The sequence below is a fragment of the Hylaeus volcanicus genome, chromosome 3 (assembly GCF_026283585.1).
Source record: "Hylaeus volcanicus isolate JK05 chromosome 3, UHH_iyHylVolc1.0_haploid, whole genome shotgun sequence".
In the NCBI taxonomy this organism is placed as follows: domain Eukaryota; kingdom Metazoa; phylum Arthropoda; class Insecta; order Hymenoptera; family Colletidae; genus Hylaeus; species Hylaeus volcanicus.
In genome coordinates, this window is record NC_071978.1 from 27,147,438 (window position 1) to 27,173,607 (window position 26,170).

Consider the following 26,170-nt stretch of genomic DNA (forward strand, 5'->3'; position numbering starts at 1 on the left):
AATATTGCGTAGACTGATCGTGAAAACAGGAGAAACGCTATTGAGTATATTGGGGACCACGGCAGGGCCATAACAGACCAATTGATCGTGGAAGATGATAGAAACGGCAAATCATATTTACAATAAGACGTTAATTGAGCGGTTCGCTGAACAAATCGATTGAACTCCACTTTTTGAAAAGTCTTAAATTTAAGTGTCAAAGCACTTGGTTGACAAGTTTGTGGAAAGCGAAAATTTTGGGGACGTCGAGTCAAATATAGTTTCGGCTACAGATGGATCTCCTTCATTGTTTCAGGGAATGTTTCGCGTTCTTGTGGAAGCACATCAAACTGTTTAAGGATGATCCTCGAGAGATGTATTTGTATACAACGAACTAGAGATCCTCAAGAATTTACAAGGCAGGATCTGTCAGGTACTTCTGCACCAATCCACCGTACCAAGCCCTAAAACGTCGACATTCGAGAGAGCAATACCGTGAAATCTTGACGCGAAGTTCACAGATTAGACGTCTCAAACTGCCAAATAGGAATCTTGAACGTTTCACACAGTCACCGTACCCAAGACGTCAAGAATAGTTACTTTAGTCAACCTGTCTTACTGGTATACTGAAATTCCTGAAATACTTAACCTATTACACGTTCAAGTAATTGCAATAGAATATTCTACCAATTCACTTTTTCTTTTTAAATTTGCTAACGCCAGGAACACTAAACACTTTAAATGCATGCTTCTGGCGTAAAATTCATGTCACCTGCGACTGCAGAACTTCGGCACTAAAGTCCACCGATCCGAACAATCATGTCTCACGCATCAATCGCTTCCAGCGTTTCCTAGCGACTACCAACTCCCATAAATCGCAAAGGATGGTCCCTGATCGAGGTTTCTCGAAAGCCCCCAAGCCCGACGCATATACCCGGAGCCCCTGGGTGCCGATTATGAAATAGATAACGCGTTAAATGGGCCACGGTGGGCACCGAAGGCCCCCAAAAAAGCCGAGCGGTCAAACGGGTATCGATTTTCATGCGATCAAGGAAAGAGGGAGACAGTTTTCGCCAGGGCCTCGTATCACCGAGCAAGACCAGTTTGACCTGGCACACACGCCCCGCCCATAGATCAAGCAGAACCCTTAGGACGAACCCCCGTGCCACGGGCTAACCATTAATTTACAACCCGCAGAGTAACCCCTGCGTACAGGTTCCACGTCCCTTTGCGGCAGATATGAGCTACGACGTGGCGCTGAGGGATTCAACCACCCTTGTTCCCGAACCCTATAGCCGCGTTCCTCTATCTCTCCTGGCTGTCGTCCTCGTTCACCCTCTCGGTCTAGCCGCCCTCTAAGCGGCTTCCACCTGCCAGAGAAATTTCCCAGATCTTTCGAGAAGAAATTTAAATCTATCGAGGCCACGTCCCGTTTAATATCGCGTAACGTGTCGCAGACGTGAACTCGCTTGTTCGAAAGTAATTGAACCGTTTCCGTCGAGGCTTCCTTCCACTTATTCACGTCTCGATTACTGCGAATGGTGGACGACATCGACACGCGGTAAGATACCGTGAGAATATCGACGAGACCATTTTTAATTCTGGGACTTCTGGGGTCTCGAGAGATCACGTGTTAAACGTTTCGTCAGCGGTATATATTTCTGGAGTACACCTCTGTGTTTTCTCAAGTTTTCTATTCAATTTTACCAACAAAATGCCCACATTCTTGTTCACGATGAAAATTCTCTTGAAGGGATCAAAGAATAATCTACCTGATAGTCGTTGAAATTTGGACAATGTTGAAAGACGAAAAGCAACATGATACAACAAAGTAGAGAGGTGTACGTGGAGAGAGAGAGAGGGGGCCAGTTTGATTCCACTGGCTTCATTTCCGCGTAATAAGCGGGCGCGAATAGGCCCGACTGTTGCTTCTGTGCTTTATAACTCGACGCTAGTAAGTTGTCCTGTGTTTCGTTTTGTTGTCCGGTCGCTCCGTACCCGCGCTGCCTTCCTGATCCTACCTCGCTCGTTCCCGTGGGAATGAAAGGAATGAATAATTAGAGAGAGAGTCGGGGCGGACGGCTGAAAGTTTCTGGCCAATTAATTAAACGGGGAAGAGCAAGGCGGCGAAGAGTAACCGACGTTAGAGCGAGCGGGACACGATAATTTAAAGAGTTACGCGACAATTTAACTGCGATTATCGCTGTACAATCCCTTTAACAACACGCCGTTATAGAAACGCGCCAATTAGTAGCATAGTCTGGTGTTAATGAATTTCAGATACCGTATAAGGCGTTGGATGGGTGGTCTCTGAAATAAACGGCGAGGGAAGGAGTTTACCATTCGCTCGTCGCGAATCCCGCGAGCTTCTATGGAAACTACCGGTTCGCACGGCTGTAAATCTGCTAATCCCTGGATGTTACACATGCGTGCGCGTAAATTCATGCTCCTCGGTAGGTAGCGAGGTAAGATCCTCTGTCTGATAAGTTTTCAGTATCGAGTAACGAATATCTCAAGGGTAGGACTATTAATTCACGAGGAACAATAGCTGAATATGGACACTCTTTAACTGATTTTATTTTTTTCTAAGTTCGTCAAAGTTTGTATAGAGTCTGCACTCTCGATTCTGGCTAAAAAAAAATAAATTTACTACAAATAACGTAAAAAAACTCACCGATTCACAGTCTCCGCGTTTCACGATAGCTGCCAACCAAGTAACTAAAACTACAAGCGAACCTCGATCCAGCAGCGAGCAGAAATCCTTCAAACTACGCCACGTTGTTACATAAATCACGGTGCATAAAGACGAACTGTTTAACCGAGATGAAAGAATCGGACAAAGCCGTGACACGTTTTTTCAGACACGTCATCAAATCATCATAAACGACGCCCGCTCCTCTATGCGGTAGACGTCCTGTCCTTCTTGTTCCCGTTTCAGTGTCAAGTCATATGTCAAAGTGTCCGGGACTTAATTCCCCAACTACGCAGAGCGTGCTGGGTTATGGCTGCGACGATGGTCTCGACACGGCTGAACATTCTCGTCGCTTGCATGTTTATACTGCGCTTTGATCACCAGCCATTCGAGGGTGCATCAAAAGGAGGACTAGTTGTCTGCTATTCACACAGGAATAACGTAAATCATGAAAGCGCGGCTCGTTCGTGATGCGCATTACCGTAAGTATGCCTACGACGAATGTAACGAATAATTGTGACAACAATGTCATCTGTGAGTCCGATATTCCTGGAATGTCTGTACGCTGTCAAGACGATGGACGCGGATGATATCTCGCGCAACGGTGGAACTGAGTGGGTAACACCGAAAGTAAGTCGCTTGAAAAGTCTTCGTTTTGTGGGAAGGGCATGAAGAAGAAAATGTAGAGTTGACTAATAAAGAAGAAGAAAGAATTAATCTAATAATGCCTTTGTTAGCTATTCAAATATTTTTCCTTTGCCTCTAATAATTTGACCACCGTTGCTCCAAAATATTCCAACGATCGAATGCCAAAACGAATCGTGTCTCTATACTTCGTGGTTCCTTTTCCTCCATCGCCTCGCAGCTACCTGACCTGGCTCGGTGCACCCTCTTCGCCGATCTCGCCCCTTCTGTCAAGCCCCGTCGACGTCGTGGTCGTTGTCGTCCCCTCGCTTCCTCCATTTAAAGCCCAGTAATTACTCTGATGCCGGCATTTAACGTTCGTACCGCTGCGTGGATTTTCTGTTTGCCAGCGTCACTTCGAAACTGTTGCTCGATTTCGCCTTCAGGTGAGAACACCTATTTTTGTTACCCTTCCCCGCAGCCCGAAGGAGCCCGGTTACCGTCGCAAGGTTACCGAGTCACGACAACAATTACGCTGGGAAACTTAACTCGAACTTTGGACAATTTGCATCAGCTGCTAAGATACAATTAGTGGGAAACTGTGCAAATTGTACAGCAATCTGAATTAATAGAAAGCAACTATCTCCCTGGGAATTCCGAGGAAGCCCCAGCATCTCTGACTGATAATTTTCTTATTAATGGACGCGTTGGAAGGGAAATGGAAGATTTGATACATGAAATCGGGTAAATAATATCGTGTCATGGAAAGAGTACGTATGATAGAAAATATGAACATTTTCGTCCTTCATTTTCGAATCGTTTCTTCGCATCGACCACTTTATAGGATTGTCAGCGACGATAGAAGCCACTTGGTCACGAGTTACAACTTTTGGAAGAGGTGTAAGTTTGTTTCGAGAAGCGTTAGAGTTGAGATACATTGGGCTGCTTGAAACTGTCTTCCAAACCTAATATTATCACGTTCAACGGAGGTTCGAGTATTTGCAAAACTGCCGAAAGAATCGCGGCAGCATTGGAACGGTCTGAAAAGCGTGTCGTAAAACGAAAATATTTCGAGTGTAAGGAGTTGTCGATACGTATCCGTCCTGGGTTATTTATAGACGTGCCAATCTTCACTTGCCAGTCACTCTTGCCTTTTCGTATTTACCCATGTTCTCCATCTCTGATACGAGGACTGCAGGGGTGGAAATTCTCAGCGAGCCCACACGTGGCGGCGACGTCATCAATATCCGCGAGGAAGCCGCGGAGATTATTTTAGTTTTCTCGCGAGGGACGGGTTGAATATTCGTGAGATGCGAACAGGAGGCAAGGAATTTAACGAAACCATCGATAAAATCGCGCTTGGACGGGCGTCCCATGAACTTCTCTCAGTGATTGCTTTCTTTAACCAACGAACGCAAACTAAATGCTTTGCATCCATAAATTCTATCATTTCGCTGACAAGAGAACAGCTTTACACTTTCCGCCCGATACCTTCCCAACGTCTTCGTTCCACGGAAATGTTCGAACAGTTTATACGAGACATATTTATGGAGAAAAGTCGGCGTTTCACGACATGTCACTTCGGCTGTCTAACTCTACTAAATTAACAACATTATAAAGTAAGTGATTTGTACTCGCCACAAGCAATCTGTAAAGTCCTCGCAATGTATAAGATTTAATACGCATAACATTGTCGACGCTAATAATTTGAGTGTTCTTTAGTAAACAGGAAACTTCTCATAGTATTTCAATTATTTCGGAAGTATCAAAGACATTTAACATACAGTTGCGTCTAACAAAATTTCTATCGAGAGCAACTGCTTGAATCAGCAAGAAGAATCAATCTATTTCTAAATATTCGCAATTTGTATCGATAGTTGCCACCGTTGCATGCACTATTAATTCCCCCAACTTCCGGCTGCTCGAGCCGAAGAAACACAAACAACGGGGACGATCCCGTTTCTCGAATACCGTGCTAACATTCTATCTCGAGGCTGAAACTCTATCTCGAGGCGAGGAATCGCTACACCGCGAGAACTGGCAGCAAGGATAGCAAGCTTTCTCTTTCAATAACATCGTGAACGAATGAAAGCCGCGATATCGCGCTGCTAGTAGCGGATTACGCGCGTGTAAGGTCTATTTCGGCGTACGATGCATAACATTAATAATGACACGTACATTTATAGTCATCCAGCACGCGCAACGTATTTGAAGATGGTAGGCCCAGATGCGCGGGCCAAGAATAGACTTATCAGCCAGATAAATGTGACAACGAATGCGATCTAGCTTTACCTGCTCGCCACGAAAGCGATCCCATGCGCCCATTATTTCCTTTCGCTATCTACCGCAGATGCATCGCACTTACCAACTCGCCGCTTGCTGCACCAGATAGTCCTGCTCGCATCTGTGCGCGCGGATTTCGTGCCTGTTAACCCGTCCTATCGCGGGACATTATCATAAACAGCCCCACCGACTCGAAAATAGGTTATCAGCCGACTTGGAAATTCGATTAGCTATTCACGAAGACACTATCGATAACTTGTCAGCCGTTGTTGGCGACCGCTTACAGAATCATCGTGTAACTATCGCAACGGTGCTAGAAGCGTTAATAGTAATGCTAGTAATAGTCAACGTGTAAGTAGAGTTTTAAATTTGAGAGAGTTAAGATATGGCGAGTCCTGTCTAAGAGGCGCTGGCCCAAGTGTGGGTGACGCAACTTAAATGTTATAGCGTTACCATCTTCCCTTGAAGTTTGGGACTCGCACATTCCCCCAAGGCACGTGAAATTTAATTGCCATTTAGTTAATACCGCTACTGCCCTGAATTTCTGAGGCTCAAAAGCTCACTCGGAGGCTTGAAATGGGTCAACTTTTATTATGTGTCGACCGTCGTCGACCGTCGTCGACCCTCTTAATATGCCTTTGGTCTCCGTCTTAGAAATGAAGGATGCTGGTTGCTGGCAACCTAACGCAGAGGTTTACTGCGAACAAGCAATTTCAAGAAATGTACTATAATTTAAGTAGAAAATATTCAAGTTCGAAATAATTAAACATATTCAAACACGTCTATAGTTAAACCTTAGTACCTGATACCTTCAGGAATTGGACTACCGCGTGTTCTGAGTCTTTGAATTATATTATCAACGTGTACATGAGCTCGTAAACAAAATAAAAAATAGTACACTTAATTGTTAATATGTCATCGACATCAATTTTCGAGCAAAGTCTGAAATGCCATACCAACGCCAGCCAGTTACTAACTACTTCTTCTTCAAGCACACTTTCTCGAAATTGGCTCTACTTTAAGACAAACTTCTAACGTCTTCTCCAATGTTATTCTCGAAGTATCGCTGGTAGAGATAGAGACGTGAGAATTCCAATGAGGATTCCCTGGGCGATTTCCTAAAACACACTACTTTCAGGTTCGTTGCGCGTGTCCTTAATTAGAGAAGCGGTGCTGCGATCCCGTAATCCCTATCTGAATTCTAGCATTCTGAAGGCGGAAGCGACTCCGAGTCTTAATTGGAATTTTGTGCTCTCCTGTCCATAAATATAGACAGAGGAGCATGCAAATTCTAAATCTCAAAAGTAACGAGAAAGTCACGTACGTATCGTAAACCCAGCTGCATGTTGCAAACTTTAACGGTGCTTCTTCTTCGACTGCGAGGATCTGCGCTTAAGACCTGTTACGTGTTCATAATATGCTCTTACGTTTATTTATGTCTATCCTGCAGCGCACCGGGTGCGTCACGTTTAAGAACGAGATTTCTTCTCTGTTAAACAAAATTTTAACAGAGGTCGAGCCTTTTGACATCTCATTTTTTTTTAAATAGTTTGTAAAGCGAAGTCAAGTATTATTTAGCCGAGTCTACATTTTCTTTATTAATTTCATGACTCTTTCTAACAAAGTGGTAAGTGGAAATGTGAGAAAATGTGTGAGAATTTGCACGAACGTAAAGATATATAAAATATCGATAATAATCTCAATTAAAGAAGAAAATAACCAACACCGTGCAACGAAGTGTTAAGCATTACTTCTTATCGCCACATAAAAATTAATCTGACTAACCTAAATCATCGTGAAAGTAGACTCGGATCCGACGTCGTAAAGGCGACGCAACCCCCTAGCCGGTGTTATAAATCCATGAAAACTATCGTTCCATCATCGCCCCGGCCGCTACGATCGCCCTTATCGTGACTAATGACCTAACCGATCCCGACGATCAGTTATTTCGCCAGATCTCGACGGTTTAATTTAAGACGCGATCAGCATAATGCGCAAGAATATAACGCAGCTAGCATATCTGCGGTCGAGAGGAAACGCGAGCACGCGAACGCAGAATACCGCAGCGCAGCTAATAAGGGGTCTAGGAATCCTTGGTCGACCGTCAAACGCCCCCATAACTTAGTATCAAAAGGGAACGACGTTCCATAAAACCGCGGGAAGATAAGCGATCGCGAATACTCGCATCGCTATTAAAAGTCCAGATGCCTCCCGTGGCTGTGCTATCGCGATGCATAAAAACGCTCGATAGGAAAGTTGAGTCGGCGATGTAAATACGAAACCCGTTCCCGTGTTTTCAGTAATTAAAGATCGGTTCTTTAAAGGTGGGCGTCTTACCTTGATCGTCGCGTGGTGGGATCTTTCATGACCATGACTTCTGTGATGTCCCCGTACTTGGTGAAGTACTCCCTTAGGCTCTCTGAAACGATAACGAAACATAATTTAATTCCTTTGCTTCCAACATCCGGGAAGATTTTGGTTATCTTGGTGGACTATATTTTGTTTGAAGAAGCCATCGAATCATAATCAAAATTTAAAAATTCTTTTTCTAAAAAGTCTGAAAATCACCAACCCTTTTTATTCCAAATGAATTCTCTGAAATACTACGAGTCACGCTAAAGTCGAAGACAAATCCAAGCAGCAACGTCTCCCGGTCCCACGATAACACTCGAATAGCGTTAAACGCGAATAGTTGGCGCGATAGGGGTTTGTTCGACGAACTCTTCGTCACGGATGATTTATTATCGCTCGTTATCTTCGCGAAAGCAGGGTCCATTTTCGGTACGCGGGTCACCAATTACAGAGAACATAATGAAACTACCAGACCATTTCGTGAATCATATGATACGGGGAGAATTTACGAGTAGCCGTTTCCTGTCGGTTATCGGCAACACCGCGCTCGTTACATCCAACCTAAAGAATAATTTTAGCAAATCAGTCGCTATGGAGAGTTTTCGCTGAACGGGCGAGGCCCGTGGAATTGCTGAACGCGAACGTCGGGGGGGAACTGAATTTCAACGGTGAATAATCGCGAGGTTCTTATCTCCCTCATCCTCATTCAGAATCATAGCCGGCCTCTAAGCAGACCAGACCTTTTGTGAATCAAACTAGGAACCCCGTGGCACGCGAACCGTTTCGAGTTCAACGTGAACTGTGTTAGGAGAGGGAACGAACAACTGAATCATCAGCAATGGATAACAGTCGTTAGAGTAATTAAAATAACGCATTTCTAACGGGAGAATCATTGATTTCTACTCCAATGAACTGTATCTATTGAATATATTTACCCTAAATAAGACAGTAGAAACTCTTAACACTAAATAAATGCGAGTACCGTCGATAAATTTATTTTCAATTTCGAGAGCCGATTCGATAAATCCGAAATTGGAGCACGCCGCGAAATACCGCGGTCGAATGGAACGAAGGGATTCGTTAACGCTAATTAGAATTATTAGACAACAATGTAAGTCGACAGTACCGAGCGTAATCCCCGTCATTCATGAACACGCTGCGTGCGTTCAGGGGAGAGCTTTAGCTTAGCTTAACACCGTAGAAAATTAATTGCGCACACTTGACAAGTTAAGCCGCAACGTGTAATTAAGAAAGATCTGATATCGAACTTTCGCTCGCTGTAAAATTTACGACGACCGCGTCGTCGATCCCTTACAATAGCGTGATGCGAAAGATTTCTCGGATATTAGAAAAAATGATTTACCGAAAGAACGCGCGAACGATGCGAATCATTCGGTAAACTAACAAACAAACAAAAAAAAAAAAATAATAAAAAGGAGCAGAGAGAAACGATGTGCAATTGTTTTCTAGACATTTAATGGTCTTTCCCTCTACATCGTGTGTCGCGTGAAATACACGTGCAGTTAAAAATTTATGGCTGCTTCCGCGTCATTTATAACCCGGCACAGTGTATCCGCACTACTAAATATTTCATTCGCCGCTGAGGAAACACATCGTATTAGTCAACAGCCACTGGAGAGCAAAAGGAAAAAATTTTTCTCTTAAGCTCTTTCTTAGACGGTTAAATGTGCATCATACTTCGAAAGATTTATTGTAATCTGCGAATGGTGTGCGAGTACTGGGGGTTCTGGCACGAAGGTTACGCGAAATTTAAACGACTCTTGAAATATGGCAGAGCAAAGTAAAATTGAAAAAGTAACGTGAAACATTGTATGTATATTACAAGCGAATAAATGGGATTAATAGTTTGGTAAGATAATATTTTTGAAGAAAGGTGATTCAGATTTGTTATTTGCGTGATACGGTTCATATCGAGACCAGGAATAATACGATTGGACCCACTTCTGACAATTTTCCTACCGTTTTATGTTTTTCGTTCCTTCCATGAGACTTTTAACAATTTTGCACGAATTTTTCATTTCCAAGACAGAAGGAACTCTTGATAAGACCGAGAATGGACACTCTTTATCATACGTTCATTAAAAATGCGGATAAGTTAAATTCCTACCAGTTTGATTAAATTTGAGAAATTTCCCAAGGAGTGACGTAATAAATTATTCAATCAATCCTGCGCCGTGTAAAAGTTCCCCGAAACGCGTTCGCGCTATCCCTCTGACGAGGGCACCCTCTTGACCTCCTTTATAAGTATATATCAAAAGGGTGAACTCTGGCCGCGGGCCAACATGGACACACTCCAAATATATCTTACACTCTATCTAATTATACGCTATTTTATCCAGATCGCTCTGAGGACCTCGTAATGCTCGGTAGTTACTTGCCTATTCGGTCGCGAGCGGTCTTCGACTTCGATAAATTGCAGATGCGCCATCGCGATACTCCAGCTGGGACAGTATCGTGCATACGTTTTGGTTATCTTCGTTCGCTTCTTCCGTTCGTGCGTTCAGTTCGTGACCGTCCAGGAACAGGACAATCGGGGAAGAAGGTCCGAAAAACGAAGAGAACCTGTTATCCCGAACAGAATTCGGGTCATAGGCAAGTAATTTAAAAGTAAATGGAAGGTTCGTAGTGAGCTGCGTTGATGCTTGTTCTTTCAAGACAATTTACTCCTCTATAGTGTGAATTATATTCGACTTCTGAGAAAAATTAAACGACGAGGCATTCGATGATACTTATGGTGAGATATTAATTCAACGAACGGTTTTAATAAACCCAGAATTCCAACTGTAACCAGCTTGGAGCAAGAAATTCTAAAACAGTTATCTTACAGGTGAAACAACATCTAGTGAAGAATGCAATCCTTTTTCATCGTATCGAGATGTTCCACGGACACAATTAAGACGTAATGAGACCACCTATTAAGTTAATCCTTTTTAAAGGTGTTCTGGAAAGGTATTAAAATCCCTCCGGCTCGTTACGGGGAGCACTTGAGAAAGCTGTAATGAATTATCACGGTGTATTATTAAATTCGATTGTTACATCCTAATGAGAAAAGGAAGACTGAGGGAACGACAAGGTGTAAGAGGGGGGCAGACGGCAGAGTGGAGCGCTTATTGTTTATTCAGTAGATGGCGTTAATCAATGAATTATTGGTGTTCCCAGGTCATTAGCCGCTGAATACCACCTGTTTGGTAACAAGCTGTTCGCATAAATTACATCATCCTACGGAATTAATTAGTGATACTTAATTAGTATTCTCGGAAAATTAAGGTGACCCTTCTTTGCCAGTAACTACCGGCAAGTAATTTGAATGTTGCAGTTACTTCTGCGGCGCTAATGACGTCAGAGAATATCTGGAGGGTGTAGGGGAACCTAACTTTTTCGCTGTAAAACATTAACACTCGAAATTTCTGGCTTAACTTCGTCGTGAATTTTTTTCTTTGAGTAGAAAGTCTATTCTCTGCAGGTCTTACTTTATCTTTGGTTAAAGAAATGTTATTAAATTAACCCTTATCCACAGTCATGAAAATGTAGCCAGTAAAAACAAGATTGCTTCGTTTAAAATTATTACATCACACCTTCTACTTGTACCAGAAATTGTAGATAATTCAAATCACTGATCATCCAACGTTATTAATCACTTCATTGATAATACAATAATATCAATTACCACGAAATTTGATTCACCGATGCCCATATCTCGTATGAATTTCGATAACACTTATTAACAGTGAATAATTCGTGATAAATGAATCGTTACTTCGAGCGACGAATTGTGAAAACGCTCTAAAATACGTAAATGAAATCGTATCTATACTATGTCGAATCAACCGTCATAAGCGACCGGTGACCGTGACCGCGACAGGTATGAGAAGTGGGAGGTCTAATTCTTCAATGATCCTTCGGTCGTATTCATTTCTCCCTCTAATTTACATATTACATAAAGGCAAAAATATCAACATATCAGAAACCATTCGCATCTACCACCTCTGCAATGTAATCCACACATTCGACCGACTTTTTAAGAAGTGTTGCAATTGCCGCTGTATATTAAGATAGCAAATGAAAGCCAACTAATTCCCGATGTGTACGCTCGACGTACGCAGTCAAAGGGTTAATCAGAGGGTCCGTATGCATCGGTTGTTATTCGAATTCCGACAGCGTTCAGTTCTGACATCAGCCCACGATCTCCTTTACAGAAAGCAACAGCCGATGCACTCGGCGCGACCGTCACGGGCTGAAGATGAAAGGAGAACGCAAGTGTTCACGACAAGCAACACGTCCACCTAGCGATCGCACTTTCGCAACGGTGACACTCGCACAGAAAACGATTTGAAACCGTTAATCTCCGACGCATTAGCGCGCCGAACGGACGGGGGCACAGGACGAGACCAGCCACACTCGAGAAGCATAAATAACCACGTTCCCAAGGGAGGGGGGGATTATTTTATTAGCGGAACGGGAAGGGACCGTCGACGACAACGATAACGACGAGAGGAGAGGCTGGTGACGCTTCCGTGGAACTCGGTATTGGCTTCGGAACCCGTCAAATTTTCTCGCTTTTAACAGTCACGTTTCTAGCGAGGAATTTTAGAATTGTAGAATGAGGAAGTAGAATAATCATTTGGGATTTTTTGGAAGATTAGGTGAAAGATACTAGTGCAAATTTCATGGCCAAATTTTTAATGTACATACGCGATTTTTTAAATAATTTACTGACATCATACCTCGTATACAAACGTGAACATGATTTTCTACTGAATTACTCGAAGCGCAGAGGACGCAAATCGAGACCAACAAACATGCATATTCTCGTCCATACAAACAAAATGTCGCGATCTTTCTGCATTTTTGAAACCAAAACATCTAGGAACACGAGGAACCGGGGAGATCGGATGCTAGCGGACATCTATACTTACCCTTTGTTGCACTCAACGGACGAGAATGAAAAAGGAACAAGGCCTCGGGTGAGAGACGCCAGAGAAAAGAGGAGAACGAGGGCTTTTCCACTTGTACGCGATTACCGAAGATAAAGTCAATCGCATTACGGCGAGAAGCACCTGACGCGCTCAGCCGCAGGCTGTGTTACTCCGAGACTGGCGTATTCGTCAACATTTATCAGGCCTATCTTGTCTTCCGGAATGGGATCCTAGGGATCGTGGTTGCAAAATGGTGGGGAAGGCGTGTGCGCGAGCGGCACTACTGAAATCGTAAATTCGTGGGTCGAAAGAGGCCGCCTGGACGAGCCAAATGGCGCCAATTTACTGAAACGGCAGAATTATGCTAGAGGATGCGCGGTGCTCGAATATTTTAAGCCTGTCACTGGCCTAAAGTTATAATATCGGGCTGACTTTATAAATAGACGTGGAAGAATCAAAAGCTGGGCTGAATTAAGATTTTGTTGCCCACTCTGGGCTTACAGTACCTACTGCGACGTCCTCGATGATATCTTCAAAGGGAAGGAAAAGTTGGTGGACTTTAGTTTGTAGGATAAACTAGTAGATAAAACTGACATCTACATTCCTTTACACGTTTCATCATGGAGAAACTCCTCACTCCAGATTTTGAGCATCAGGAAATGAAGATATACGGATGTATGTAGGTATCAGAAGCTTGACGCATTTCATGCTTGTCCTAGAATTCATCAATTAACCTCAAATTAATCTTTGGAGGCCCTCCAGCTGGCGGAGGCTTCCGAGTTGGGACACCTAAGCTTGATTCAATCCTAATCAGAAGGTGCTCGCAGCATCCTGTTTCCTCGTTACCGTCATTTTCAACTGGACGCGTCCGCGGCTTCCGGTCTCGTATATCTCCACCAGGTCACTGTGACATCTAAATGTTAGCTGCTAACGAATGCTGTTTATACGACATTCAAACGGGTACAGTTCTCTTTAATGCCATGTCATCTGCTTCTCGTGAGTAATCTATCTGTCATCGATTTATTTTTGTTCGTTACGTGAATAAATCAACCACCCCTCGAGTGAATAATTTTCTTTCTCCTCCGCATATTTAAACGAATCCCCACAGAAGCATACGTATTAATTCGTTCTCGGAAACAATTACGAAAATCTTTTCGATGCCTTCTAGTAGAAATCTCTCCAAAGTCCTGAAAGTAGAGGAAAGATTGCGAACTGTAAAATTACAGACAACTGCAACGCGAAATACCCTGCGCAACGCGAAATCGTCACCGATCGCACGTCACGTGTACAGCCCGCGGCTTCCACCGCGAATTAAGGGAAAGAATCGAGCCGCGGAACACGAGACTCGCAATCTATTTATTCGTGACACGAAACGGAAGTTCGGATGACAGGGTTGCCTTCGATTTCGTCCCGGTAACACTGTTACGCTGAAACGCTCGCGTGTCGGCCGTCCATTTCTCTCTCGTCTCTCCCCCCTTTCCTCATCCACGTTAATGCTTCCTTTTTTCCTTCGCGCTGTACGATACGGAACGAATTACTTTGGCCGTAGAGTACCTTTTCCGATCTCTGATTCTCGACATGCTCATAGTCCCGACGAAATAATTCAAACCGGTTACCCACGTCGCTCTCTGACCTTTTCCGTCGCTCCTCGACGAGCGCGCCAGCCGCGCGCGCTCTTTCCGCGGGAAACCCGCGCGCAAAAGGTTGCACGCCGTTCTGAAATATTTAAATTCTCGCGGGCGGCGGTGTCTCCATCCGCGCGAAATAACACCACCCGTTAGGAATCCCTGGAGGACGCGATCTACCCTCGACGATTCCCTCCCCAACCCCTTAGCGGCGACCTCCGCGGCTTTTGTTCCTCGGGAATTTTTCTCTTATTAAAAAGCGGACGCTGCAATTTGCCGAAGCGCGACGGGGCTTAAGAAAATTACACGGCACGGATTTGAATAAGAGTGTTTTAATATTTCAGAGAACAGGGAGCGCGGGGCAGAGGCCGGGAGAAGGTCCATGCTCGAACGCCTTCATTTTGTGAGTGCTCGCCGTGAAGCATTGCGCCCGAGATCGCGCTAATAAATTTTGGAGCACCGCTAGGCAGACGCCGCGTTTGTCTCGAGAGACGATTCCCGCGGTACGGAAGTTTATTTCGTGACGTGTGCTCGCGATAATCGTTTTGGTCGCGTATAAAAATAATGGTGAAACGTTAACGTCTTGCCTCTTATCAGACCACGAATTGCCTAAAGTGCCAACAATCTCGTTCCTTTGCTAATCCCCCCACGTTAATTCCACGAACGCGCAAGCGTCGTCCACTGCGGGGCCTCATTTGAACGCAATTAACACGTTCCCGTCGCGTATTTTCGTTTCATCGCGAACCACACGTTGGGGAAACACCATCCACGGGCAACAGGAGTCTCATTCTCGGGATAACAGAGAGGAAGGTATTCCCTTTCTGCCGGGAGACTTCGTGAGCCATTACTATAGTCGCGGGACACCCGCCTTCGCCTCTCTTTATCCATCTATTTATCTATCCATCTATTCCCGTCTCCGTCCTCCTAACAGGGGCTCGTAACACGGAGCAGTAACTCCGCGTTTATTCAAATGATGCTTTAGGTTGAGCCTTGAGCGTCCTTTGGCGAACGATAAGTAATCCTGGCGGATTCGCGGCGACGGGGACGCCGGGAACGGCGAAAGAAGGCGGAGCGGAGAAGGAAGAGATCATGCGGGAAGAAGGAAGGCGTTCGAGGGTCGCGAAGAGAAAGGCTAAAGAGCGAGCGGGAGGGAGCGAGACGGATCAGGGAAGAAAAGGGCGAAATAGAGAGGTGAAATTGCGAAGATAGAGAGCGAGTTGACAAAAGGAGGAAGGGAGAAAGGTAGGCCATTCGTTTCAATGAACGGCACTCTGGAACGGGTGAACCAACCCCTTTTACCTCGTCCTTCGTCTTCTATCCCTACTCTCCCAAGGTATCCACGTTCTTGCTATAGAATGGGATAGAACTCGGTATATAGAACTTTATGCGAGTCCTCTCTGAATAGAAAAACACTCGAGAAGACCAACGCTTGCGATCTCTTTTTTTTTTCATCCCCTTCTTTTCTCCGTTTTCTTACCTTCCCGGCCTCTCTATGCTATTGCCCTCTCCTGTAGCCCTCGCCACCCCCTCCACCCCTATCCCCTTGCTTCTCTAGGTCGGATCTCATTTGAATGAAACCCACCATCCCGGCATCCCTTTTTCTCCTATTCACTATTGCCCCGGCAGTCGAGGCTACAGCTCCTCGACAGTACCAACCAATATGTTCCGAGGACTCGATTTCACGTTGCGAGCTCTATGACGCGAGACGGCGGATCTCTCTTAGGCAAGCAGGCAGAAAAGGAGGAAGGAAGGATGGAAGGGATTGTACCAACATTCCCGGGGTGAATGGTGATCCTGAATTTGCTCCACCGGGCGATCTTTTTGGATACCCTCAAATTGATAACTGTGGCCGAGTGTGGAAGCGACGTGAAATAGTGCGAGCACCGTTTCTTTTTCAGCGCGTCCATTGTGCTTTGGATGGGAGAAAAGGCGACGGTTTTTGCTACCTTCGAGACTGGATCTCAAATTGATCACTGCTGATACGAAGATTGTACTCGTTCGACGCAGATGCGGGGTGGGTACATAGAAGGGAATCGAATTCGGGACATTTTTGTGAATCAACCCCTCGTTGATTCGTCGACTGAGGTGACGTGGATATACACTCGGTCTCGTAAATATTTGTACCCTCTGTGTCTATCAAAGAATTTCGTATAAATTAAATAATAGGTTCGATGTTTTGAAATAAATGTTTCGACTGGTTGAACGTGCAATCGATACACCACAAAAACTTTCTGTTGAATTAAACCAAGCGACGGTTTTAGGTCGAAAGCATAAATTATGAAACAGCTTAATAGCATCGCATAAGCGAAGTTTTATGACAGCAAGAGAGACAGACGTCCAACTTTTGACAACGTTAAATGTTCCCTCGCGTAATTCAATACTTTCGTTCAAATGCAGAAATACAATGGAAATGGAATTGGTCCATCGACAAAGTAAAAATATTTCCCGTCTATCGCGGGAAATAACGAGGAACGAGCGATTAAAGTGCCGCGTATCGAGCGGAACCCCCGCAAGCCAACTTGAATCACAATCTCCCGTACTGACACAGTTCAACAAACCCGAACACTGAACGGACAGGCATGCAGAGTTTCGTCGAGTTGTCCGTGGCGGACGACAGCAATTACCCGACGACGCCCGGGTGTCGTGCACGCCGAATAAACAAATAAACATTGCCTCATTGGCCAGACTAGGAACGCACAGCAGTCATTCTGGCACCCTATCTGTTCACCTCGGGCTATATTCCTCGAGATGAGAGTGAGAGGAGGAGGCGAAAGGGGAGCAGGGGAGCAGAGGGTAGGCGAGAGAAGCACTCTCACGTTGCTCTGCTTCGCGTGCCGGTCTATTTCGGCGAATATGCAGCATCCCAAAAAGACTGCGCTACGTACTTCGCGTCGGCTTTTACGTCGGACCATTAACGGTGATGTAGTATAAACTTAGGACAATCCCGGTCACTTGCTAAGATTCCTGAAATCTTAAGAGATACGTCGCCTATAGATGACTCTGGATTCACTGTCGCACAAAAGCATCGATATCTCCGAGAGAAATAATTCGTAATACAAAAATAAATCTAATAAGAATTTATTTTTTGTAGATGACTTGCTCGTCAACAAGCAGATTTGTATCGCTTGAAAATTAGAAAAATAGCGAAATGCCATGATAGAAATTTCAAGGTAGTTACATTATTTTTGACTGAGACGTTTCATAAAAATCTCCATTCTTATTACAGAGCATTTAATAAGATTTTTGTAACACAACGTCCGTCAACCTGGCATCGCTGTTAGCCGTACAATTCTGTTCAGCAGTCAAATATAATCCGGCTCGCAGAGGGTTAACGCTGATAGCGGAAGACCCATCCCCGAGGAAGGGATGCCTGAAGTGCATGCGGAATTGAAGGCGGATCGATGGGATTTAAAACAAAAAGAAGAGAAAGGATCGCTAATATCGGTAATGGCAGAAAATTACGAGTAACCGGGCACCGCAAGAAGATAAAAGCATTCGCGTGTGCTTTATGCTCCGCGGGGTATGGCGAACCACGAGGAAGACATATTAGTTAGTCATTTTCCCCGAAGGCCGATCTGCATAGTGGGAGCAGGGGACGGGGCTGTGGGTGAACCAGGGGGAGGGAGGGTTGCTTGATTTCGTAGGCGCATATAGGCTGGAACGTAGTAACGTAGGAGGGATGACAGAACCTGGAGCTTACCTGGCCGCGAGCCAACCCCACTCCCCGAAGCTCGCGATAGTGCATAGTCGGTGTATAGTCGGAGTGCATAGTCGGTGTGCATAGAGAGGGTACCCTCGGTTTCTGCCCCTCCACTCGGTCGCATGGGTGCCCGCATTGCAGCTATGGCCCACCATCCTAATGATGGCAACCACGCAGGTACAAATCTACCCTACCCCTTTGGCGCCCTCTCGTTCTGTTTCTGCCCTACCATTCCTCGGTGCCCCTCTCCAGCGCAGTTACTCGCGCGATTTTCTGCTGACACTCTGCCCTGATACCGCTCTTTGGCGCCCGTGACACTTCCGTTCACCCCGAATGAACCCCCGACGCTCGACTTCTCTCTTTTCCCCGCTTTTTGAGACCGTGATCCTCGTCTCTATCTGGCAATCGTCGTCTCCCTCTATCCCGCGGTCTCTATTCCCCGTATCCATTTATTTGTCTATTCGGCCCCGCTATTCGCATCTGTTTCGCGGTTAACCCACTTTCGAACCATTTCGCTCCTCGCGCGGCGCAAAGCGATGATGAACACCCACGGTCGCGAAGACCTGGCGGCGTCGATTGGAAAGCGGTGGCCTCTTAAACGAAACCGACGGTTATAGGTTATTCGCTTCATGCGATCTGTATTAGCCCACGCCAGCAACTTTATTTCGACCGTCGAAACGGTGGTTATTTCTTGGATATAGGTTCGTGGATTTATCAACACTTTGGCACTCGGAGCCGTTTCGTTACAGTATGTCTAAACAAGGATCATGTATCAATTGTAACATCATTTTTGCCCAAAAGCATTTCATGCGATCAAGTAGTTGTAATATTTCGAAATAATGCATTATATTATAACTGTATTATGAATGATGCTTAACTAGAGTTAACGCAAAGTAATAACGAAACTTGGATGGATAAAGAGCAGCAAATTAATCTACTCGGAGATGTTGCATAATCGATTCAGAAATGTATGGGATTATAGATACTTAACCGTAGCCAGAGAATTCAATTGCCAGTTCAGCGTGTCAACTACTTGTACCAGAACATCACTCTGCAACGATTACGTCACCCTGGATTCCCGATAATCGAACTAATTTAAAGCAACGCTTAATAAACATGTAAAAAACTCGCATTCGATTCGGTAGGACTCTAACGAAAAACTAACAACAGAGGAGCAATAAAATTGACAGGAGGGATAAAAAATGCGAATAGAGGCGCGGACATACCCGCGATCCCTCGCACGGCTAATCAGGGACGGCATCCGATCCACGACAGCTTATCCATCGAAATTCAATTCTCTTTATCATAGATTTCTGTCTCCGATAGAATCCCACGAACGCGGCTGACTGAGGTTAATCCTATTCGTAATGAGACGGGTAAGTATCGAGGTGATTCTACGGACCGAGAAAAGCGCCAGGCGAGGGAAGCCGGCGGGGTAGAGCAGGAAGATCGAGAAGGAAGAGGAACTCGCCAGGCCCTCGAGTAGCGCGAACAGGACGAAAAGGGAACGAAGATTTCATTCTTGTTACTCCTGGCGACATCTTTAATTCATCGAGTACGGATTGCGGGCTGAATCCTTGATGAGCTTTATTCCACATCCGCGCGCTCGAACTATTGGATCCGATGAGAGATTCTCATACGATAATACTCCACGCTAAGCCACTGTTCCACGTCTCACTTATACGGTCGCCGTTCTCCTTTCTCGTTTCTCTTCTTCTTCTTCTTCTTCTTCTTCTTCTTCTACGACTCATCCTCCCAGTTCACCTCGTCTCGGGCGCTCCTCTCACGGCGACCAACTCGGGAACCTCTAACCGAGCTTTTTCGACTTCTCTCCACCTTCTATCCACCATTTCTTTCTTTCTTTCACGGTGGAACGAAGAATGTTCGCTTTCCGGCCGAGCGCGGGCGTCTCGCTCCAATCTCGGACTCTCAATCCTTTCTCGTTTTCTCGCGGGAAATCGCGCGGAAAACTAGCCAGTAAAGATCTCCTCTCCTCCGCTTTTCCATAGAGCTCCGCCGTTCGTCTCGGCTCCCACTCGTCTATCCCGCGTCGCCGGACACTATTAAGGGACCGCGTCTAGTTTCAAACGGCAGGAGCCGCGTTTTATCTTCCCTTGGCTGAATAATGGTATTCTCCGGGAAGCGTCCGCGCTAGCACTCTGATGGAAGATTAAAACGCTCGGTAAATGTTGGATATTGGAGTCGCCGAGTTACTCGTGATGCTAATACAGGTACTCGCGAAAGTACCACTCAATGTCTTTTGTCAATGTCAATGAAAGTAACACTAATGTCTTTTTGGAGTTGGGTTTGGTTAAAAACTGCTCCGAATTTTACTTAGCTTTCTATGCGTGGTGGAATATTTTTTAACGCATTCCAAGCAATGATCATAGTATCGTAAATAAAATTAAAATCGATGCTAATTTATCAGGTTTCAATCGTAAAACTGAGATAATTACTGTAATAGAGAATTTATTCGATCGATAGATTAGTTTGTTCCTACTCTCTCTAATTACAAAGATACATGAAAATTTATCACGAGCAAGTAAATCGTTTGAATATTTTATATCAATTCTGAAGCTAATTCATAAGTAATGGTACCGTGATTTCGTGCAGTTTGAGCTTTATTTTAATCTGAAATCGTGTGCCTCGAAGAGTTAAAGAGCAAAGCCATTTTCTATTTAAATTTAAAACCGTTTAAGAGCGTACTCTTGCCATCAAATTTTCCCGAGTGAATAATATTTATCCTACACCGATTTAATATCCGAATAACTTCCCCCGCGAGTCTTTCTTTTACACGAATCCACCACGAGCCATACAAATTCTGAATGTACAAAATCGTTAAAATTTACGCGACAATGCGACTTATTTACCATAGGTGTGAATTTTCTCGGCGCTATAGGAATTTCGCCGTGGACCGCCGCGTAGCAATTTGTCGAGCAGAAATCGGTTATTCCTACGATCGTCCCGCATTTATTTCCCGTAAATCGCGGAACCGTTTTGTCGGTCTTTTTTTTTTTCCTAGCCCGGGGCTAATTGAGCCGTGACGAATTTATAGCGGGTGCGCACGGTTTTGTTGTGCTTTTTGGCCGTCGGATCAGCTACCGTTTAGTCTATCGGATTTAATCGCGCCTGGTTTGCTTTGTTCTTCAGTCGCGATGTACCGCCGCGCTTTCGAGCGGGAGCGAACATTTTAAAAGCGAAATGGGATTTGTCGACGATGAAGCGTTTAATGCGTGTCCCGATAAAATATGCCCTCGCTCCGCGCTCTGGTTCTTCGCATATTTTCGAAAACCGAGCATTTCGATGCTCGGGGCAGCCGCTATATTGTTTGTAATAATCTTTTGTTAGCTCGACCAGAGTTACACCCCCGACCGTTCTATCGACGAATCGAATAAATTGGCCGGTATTGTGCCGGTTAGGAAAAGGGGGCTGTTTGCCCTGCTTTTATTGGACGATTGAGTCGATCGGTGAATATTTGCGTTCTGATTTTAATCGACGACCGAATCGGCGACGTGAAAAAGTTAAATTGCCGCAGGGTCGCGGTGCGTCGAACAATTGCTCGACACCGCTCCAACCAGCTCGCAATTTGATTCGATAAAGGGAGTAATTAGAAATGGTGTTACGCGTTTCAGCGGCGATTGCACCTAGAGGAAATAACGGAGGAGTGCGAGAGAAATAATAAGGGGTGAATCTCTGGCGCAATAGAAAATAACATAATTTCTTTTATTAGGGGCGATTTAGTTAGTCGTAATTAAATTTATTAAGCAACATTTGCTACGCTATTTGTTTGCTACAACATTCATTAAGTGTAAAATGCTATTCGATTCCATAATCCAAATTATAATTTATATCCAAGAAGTACCTGACGAATACTTTTCTATCTCTCATTGGCTATTCAAAATTTTCAAGTAGATAGTAATTCCGCTTATCTGCACTCGTGGTATATCCAGCGCCGTGAGTCGAGCATTTTTCGATTTCCAAGCGTCAATGAATGAAACCCCGACAGACCTTAACCCTCGACACCTTCGAAGGCGATGGGAAATTCGACGTCCACATTTCCAATAGCGGAGTGTCTAGGTTCCATTCTATGAGAATCGACGAAGGACTCCCGGCGCGATCCAGATTCCGTTTCCCTCGCCCGTCGCGGTTTCATTTTCAATGGCGCGATACAATATTAGCCGTGTAACCGGCTGAGGAAACGGCGATGCGACGGGGTTCGGTAGCGACTGTGAAAGAGGAAAAGACGTTACCGGTGGAAGGAGGAAGGGTGAGAAAGGGACGGAGGTGGAATGCATACGGCAACCGCGATCGCGAAGAAAGTCTCAGCGCCAAGGCTGGCTTAATAATTCAAATCTCTCAGTACTCGAAAAATTGAATTTAATAATTCAATCCAATAGGAAAGCCCGGCCCGTTACGAGCCGCGGAGACCACTCGACCGGTAGAACCCGATCAAAAATGCAATATCCAGCTCGATTTCTTAATCCGATTTCCGCTTCGTTTTCATTCTCGTTCGCCCTTTCTCGGGCTCCGCCACCCTCTCTGTCGGCATCCCTTTCGCGTTGATCTAACTACCCGGAAAGTCGGATCCGTGTTAATGATCCATGGGTAATTCGATCGCGCGTGTGCAATATACCGATTACCGTGTCTTTATTGGGTCTCCGATCGGGAATATGTGGCAGCGTTTCCCAAAGTATGCCAGGTGTAACTTTGCGTCTTTGTGATGTTGAAGCTATTTTCATAGTATGTACGATTATCATTTGCGGTTATAACGAGGATGTCATATTATTAGGTTGGTACGTTCCAAATTAGTAACGATGTAACGAAGCCTTTGTGTAATTTGAACACTATCTCTGAAAATCTGTTTCTCTATTAAACGTATTTCCTGCTAATAAGTTCACGTAGGATTATTATCGTTCGAAGCATTAAACATCAAATACCACCCACGCAATTCTTTTTAATAGACCAGCTTGAAAATTCGTGGGTGTACCGTAATACATAACCGTCTCTAGAATCGGACCTAATTCAAGCGTAATTCGACGGTTTTTCGAGGCGCGGCGATAATCCCATCGAGATTCGAGCCGTTCGATAAGGTCGAAACGCTCATCCATAGAGCATCGCTTCTGGATTACGATGCAACCAACCCAAATACATGATGCAACAGATCCCGAGTTCCTATCGGGGCCCCGGGAACACGCAATCCCTATATCGGTGTCGGCTGGAGGGGCGAAAGGGGGATACTCCAGAACGGGAACGATAGGAGAAACAGCGAAGGATGAGAAAAAAGAGCCAAGCCTCGAGGCCCGTGCGTAGATGTTCGAATTAACCTCCGTTAACCCCGGCCGTCCGGTCTCGTTGAATTCAATGTATCGATGACGTCAAAACGTCGCTTTAATTCGAGCGTATCGGTACGGATGTCTGCACTGGCCATTAAAGGCCGTCGGGAGCGTAAAACCAGTACCGTGTTTCGAGAAATGTCGGGAACGAAGACGTACGAGGAAACGAATTCGTTGCTTCAAACACCAACGAATAGTTAACCATCTATGATCGAGCTATCGAGGTGGACTGTGTAAGTTTTTCAGACATTTTCAAAAAATACACATCGAAGAAAGCGTCGTTTTGTCATGTCTGTGTTTGAATTAATCTCCAACAGTTTACTGGAGAACTTACTAACTTCTGAATTGTTCCTCTCCATTAAACGTACGCAAAACCGATTTAAACGTACGATCCGAGCTATTCATCGAAAATCAGCCAGTCAGAAATATTACAGAAACAATTCGGTGGCCTAAACGAGCCGACAATTCGAAGTCCGAATTCCTTCCTCCATTTCCATTTGCCGGCGCGAAATTTTCAAGTCAAATCTGCTGGCGTAATCGCTCGAAGACTGGCTCCCCGTGCGACGTCACGCGACCACCGATTCGCGATGGAATCGGCGATCGTCATTCCACGCTAACCAAAATAAATTTCCATTCACTATTATCCGCCAATCGGGGACGCGGGGCCGCGGATTCAATGAATTCATTGCGACGCGATATAGCGAATCGCTACAAGGCATCCAACGGGAACAGAACGAAAACGGTACTGTCAATGCCAGAAAGTATCGGTCCGGTGGCCAAACATAGATCACGTATAATTAGAAACTAAGGGGCGGCCTGAACTCGCCGCGTCACGCGCAGAGGGAACTCACGGCGCACGTACACTGGTTAAACTATGCCAAACACACTTGTGCAACGAGATTCGCGACCCGTTAACGTATTTATAAGGAGAATGGCCCAACGATGACGAAGTCATCGGGTACCATTGACCACCAACTATTCGAGAGCTGATCTTCAATGACGCTGTGACTTCGACTTCTTAATTAACCCTTTGCACCCTGCGCCACCTCGTTGCAAACTGGGCGAACAGGATTACATAAAATAGTCCGAACTTTGGAAACGTGTCTTCGTACTATCAGATTTTATAAATTCTTATAGCTTTCTTGATTGAAAAATGATTTAAAGAATAGACGGGAACGTTTTCCAGGCGGAATGAAATACTTCGCACAGCTGCAAAGCCATTTCTCTTAGTCCGAGCATTAGTCAACATAATTTCAATATTTTAAGCGTCTGCCTTCGATCCAGCAAGATAAATAAAGTAGGAATTTCTTTTGGAAATACCAGTTCCAGAGAATCATTAATAAAAGTGAGCAATTTATCGCGGATCTTGAGAGTATACAAGTTGAAGTGTATGCTGTGACTGTACGCCTTGGCGTTTATAGCAGGCCCGAGTGTACACGAAGGCTCTGTGAAACGAAGTGGATAAACTGACACAGAATGTTTCCGCGGTGTTGACGTGACGAAATTAGAAGCCATGAAACACGTTCAACCGGGACATAGAAATGTATATTTTAGCCACTTCCGACACGCGAAGGATGAACTTAATTATCCGTCATATTTTTCATCGGTGTCCGTGACATTAGCTTCGAAAGCACCGAATATATACCGATATCGGAAATGGAACAATTAATAAATACCAGGAAATGACGAGTATCGTTTTAACCCAATTACAGACTGACGTCCTTCTAGAGAGATTTAATATTGCTGTAGAACCTCCATTATTCGGGATGTAACATTTGAGTGGCGAGAGAAATACTAGAATTGAATTGAATACAAAAAGCTTGAAAAAAAATGATCAAACAAGTGAATTATTTCATATTTTCCTTTTCTTTTTCATACCTGGAATTTTTACTCCCAATCGACACGAGAATGTTCGCGGCAGAATATTTGTAGAAATATGTAAACTATTTCAAGGCCTAGAATCGATCAGCTAATGACAATCGACGAAGTAACGAGTATCGCTGTAAATGATTCAACGTGAAAATCATGAAGTTTGTGGGGATCGGGTCTAGGGTCTCGCGCGATGACAAGCATTACTTTAAATAATCCACGAGGCTCGAACTGATTTGGCAGCGGCAGAATTACGGCCTTGATATATATAGAGGCCGGGATCCGTTGATTAAGAATCGCGATTAGTATTTATTTCGGTCGTGTTTGGGCCGGATTCCACGCTGCTAAACTTGGCGTCGCTTGGTAGCCTGCTGCAACCTACTCTATTAGCCCCGATAACCCTTGTTCAGTGTGATGGTAAAAGGTTATAGGCATTGCTCGAATTTGATGTTAGGTTGTTGGGTCACCGGGCTAGAGCCAATTCTGAGGATTAAAGGCGACAGCGGATCGCTCTACGACACGACTCTTGAATCATGATGGATCTGACGTCGGAATAGTTTCTATAAGTACAATCACGCCTTGCCTAAGTACAGTCTTGCCTAAAATTGTTCAACGTGTGTCTGTACAAATTTACTAATCCGAATTGTTAGGAACGCTAGGTATTTTATTCGATAATGCTTCGCGACTTTCACAAGTTGATCCGTATTTCTTTGTATCATATTCTCAAGATTTCATTTTTCCAATTGAATGAAAACAATGAGAGCACGAATCCTAAA

General features: G+C 44.7%; 1 protein-coding gene across 6 annotated transcripts in view; it reads right to left on the reverse strand.

Annotated features, from left to right (window-relative positions):
- Positions 1-26,170, reverse strand: part of LOC128873116 (RNA-binding protein Musashi homolog Rbp6) — a 760,808-nt gene that overhangs the window by 430,185 nt on the left and 304,453 nt on the right. For all 6 annotated transcript variants that reach the window (XM_054116431.1, XM_054116430.1, XM_054116427.1 and 3 more), the window contains exon 3: positions 7,916-7,997. In XM_054116431.1, the coding sequence (XP_053972406.1) occupies positions 7,916-7,997 (82 nt within the window). The remainder of the gene's footprint in view (positions 1-7,915; positions 7,998-26,170) is intronic.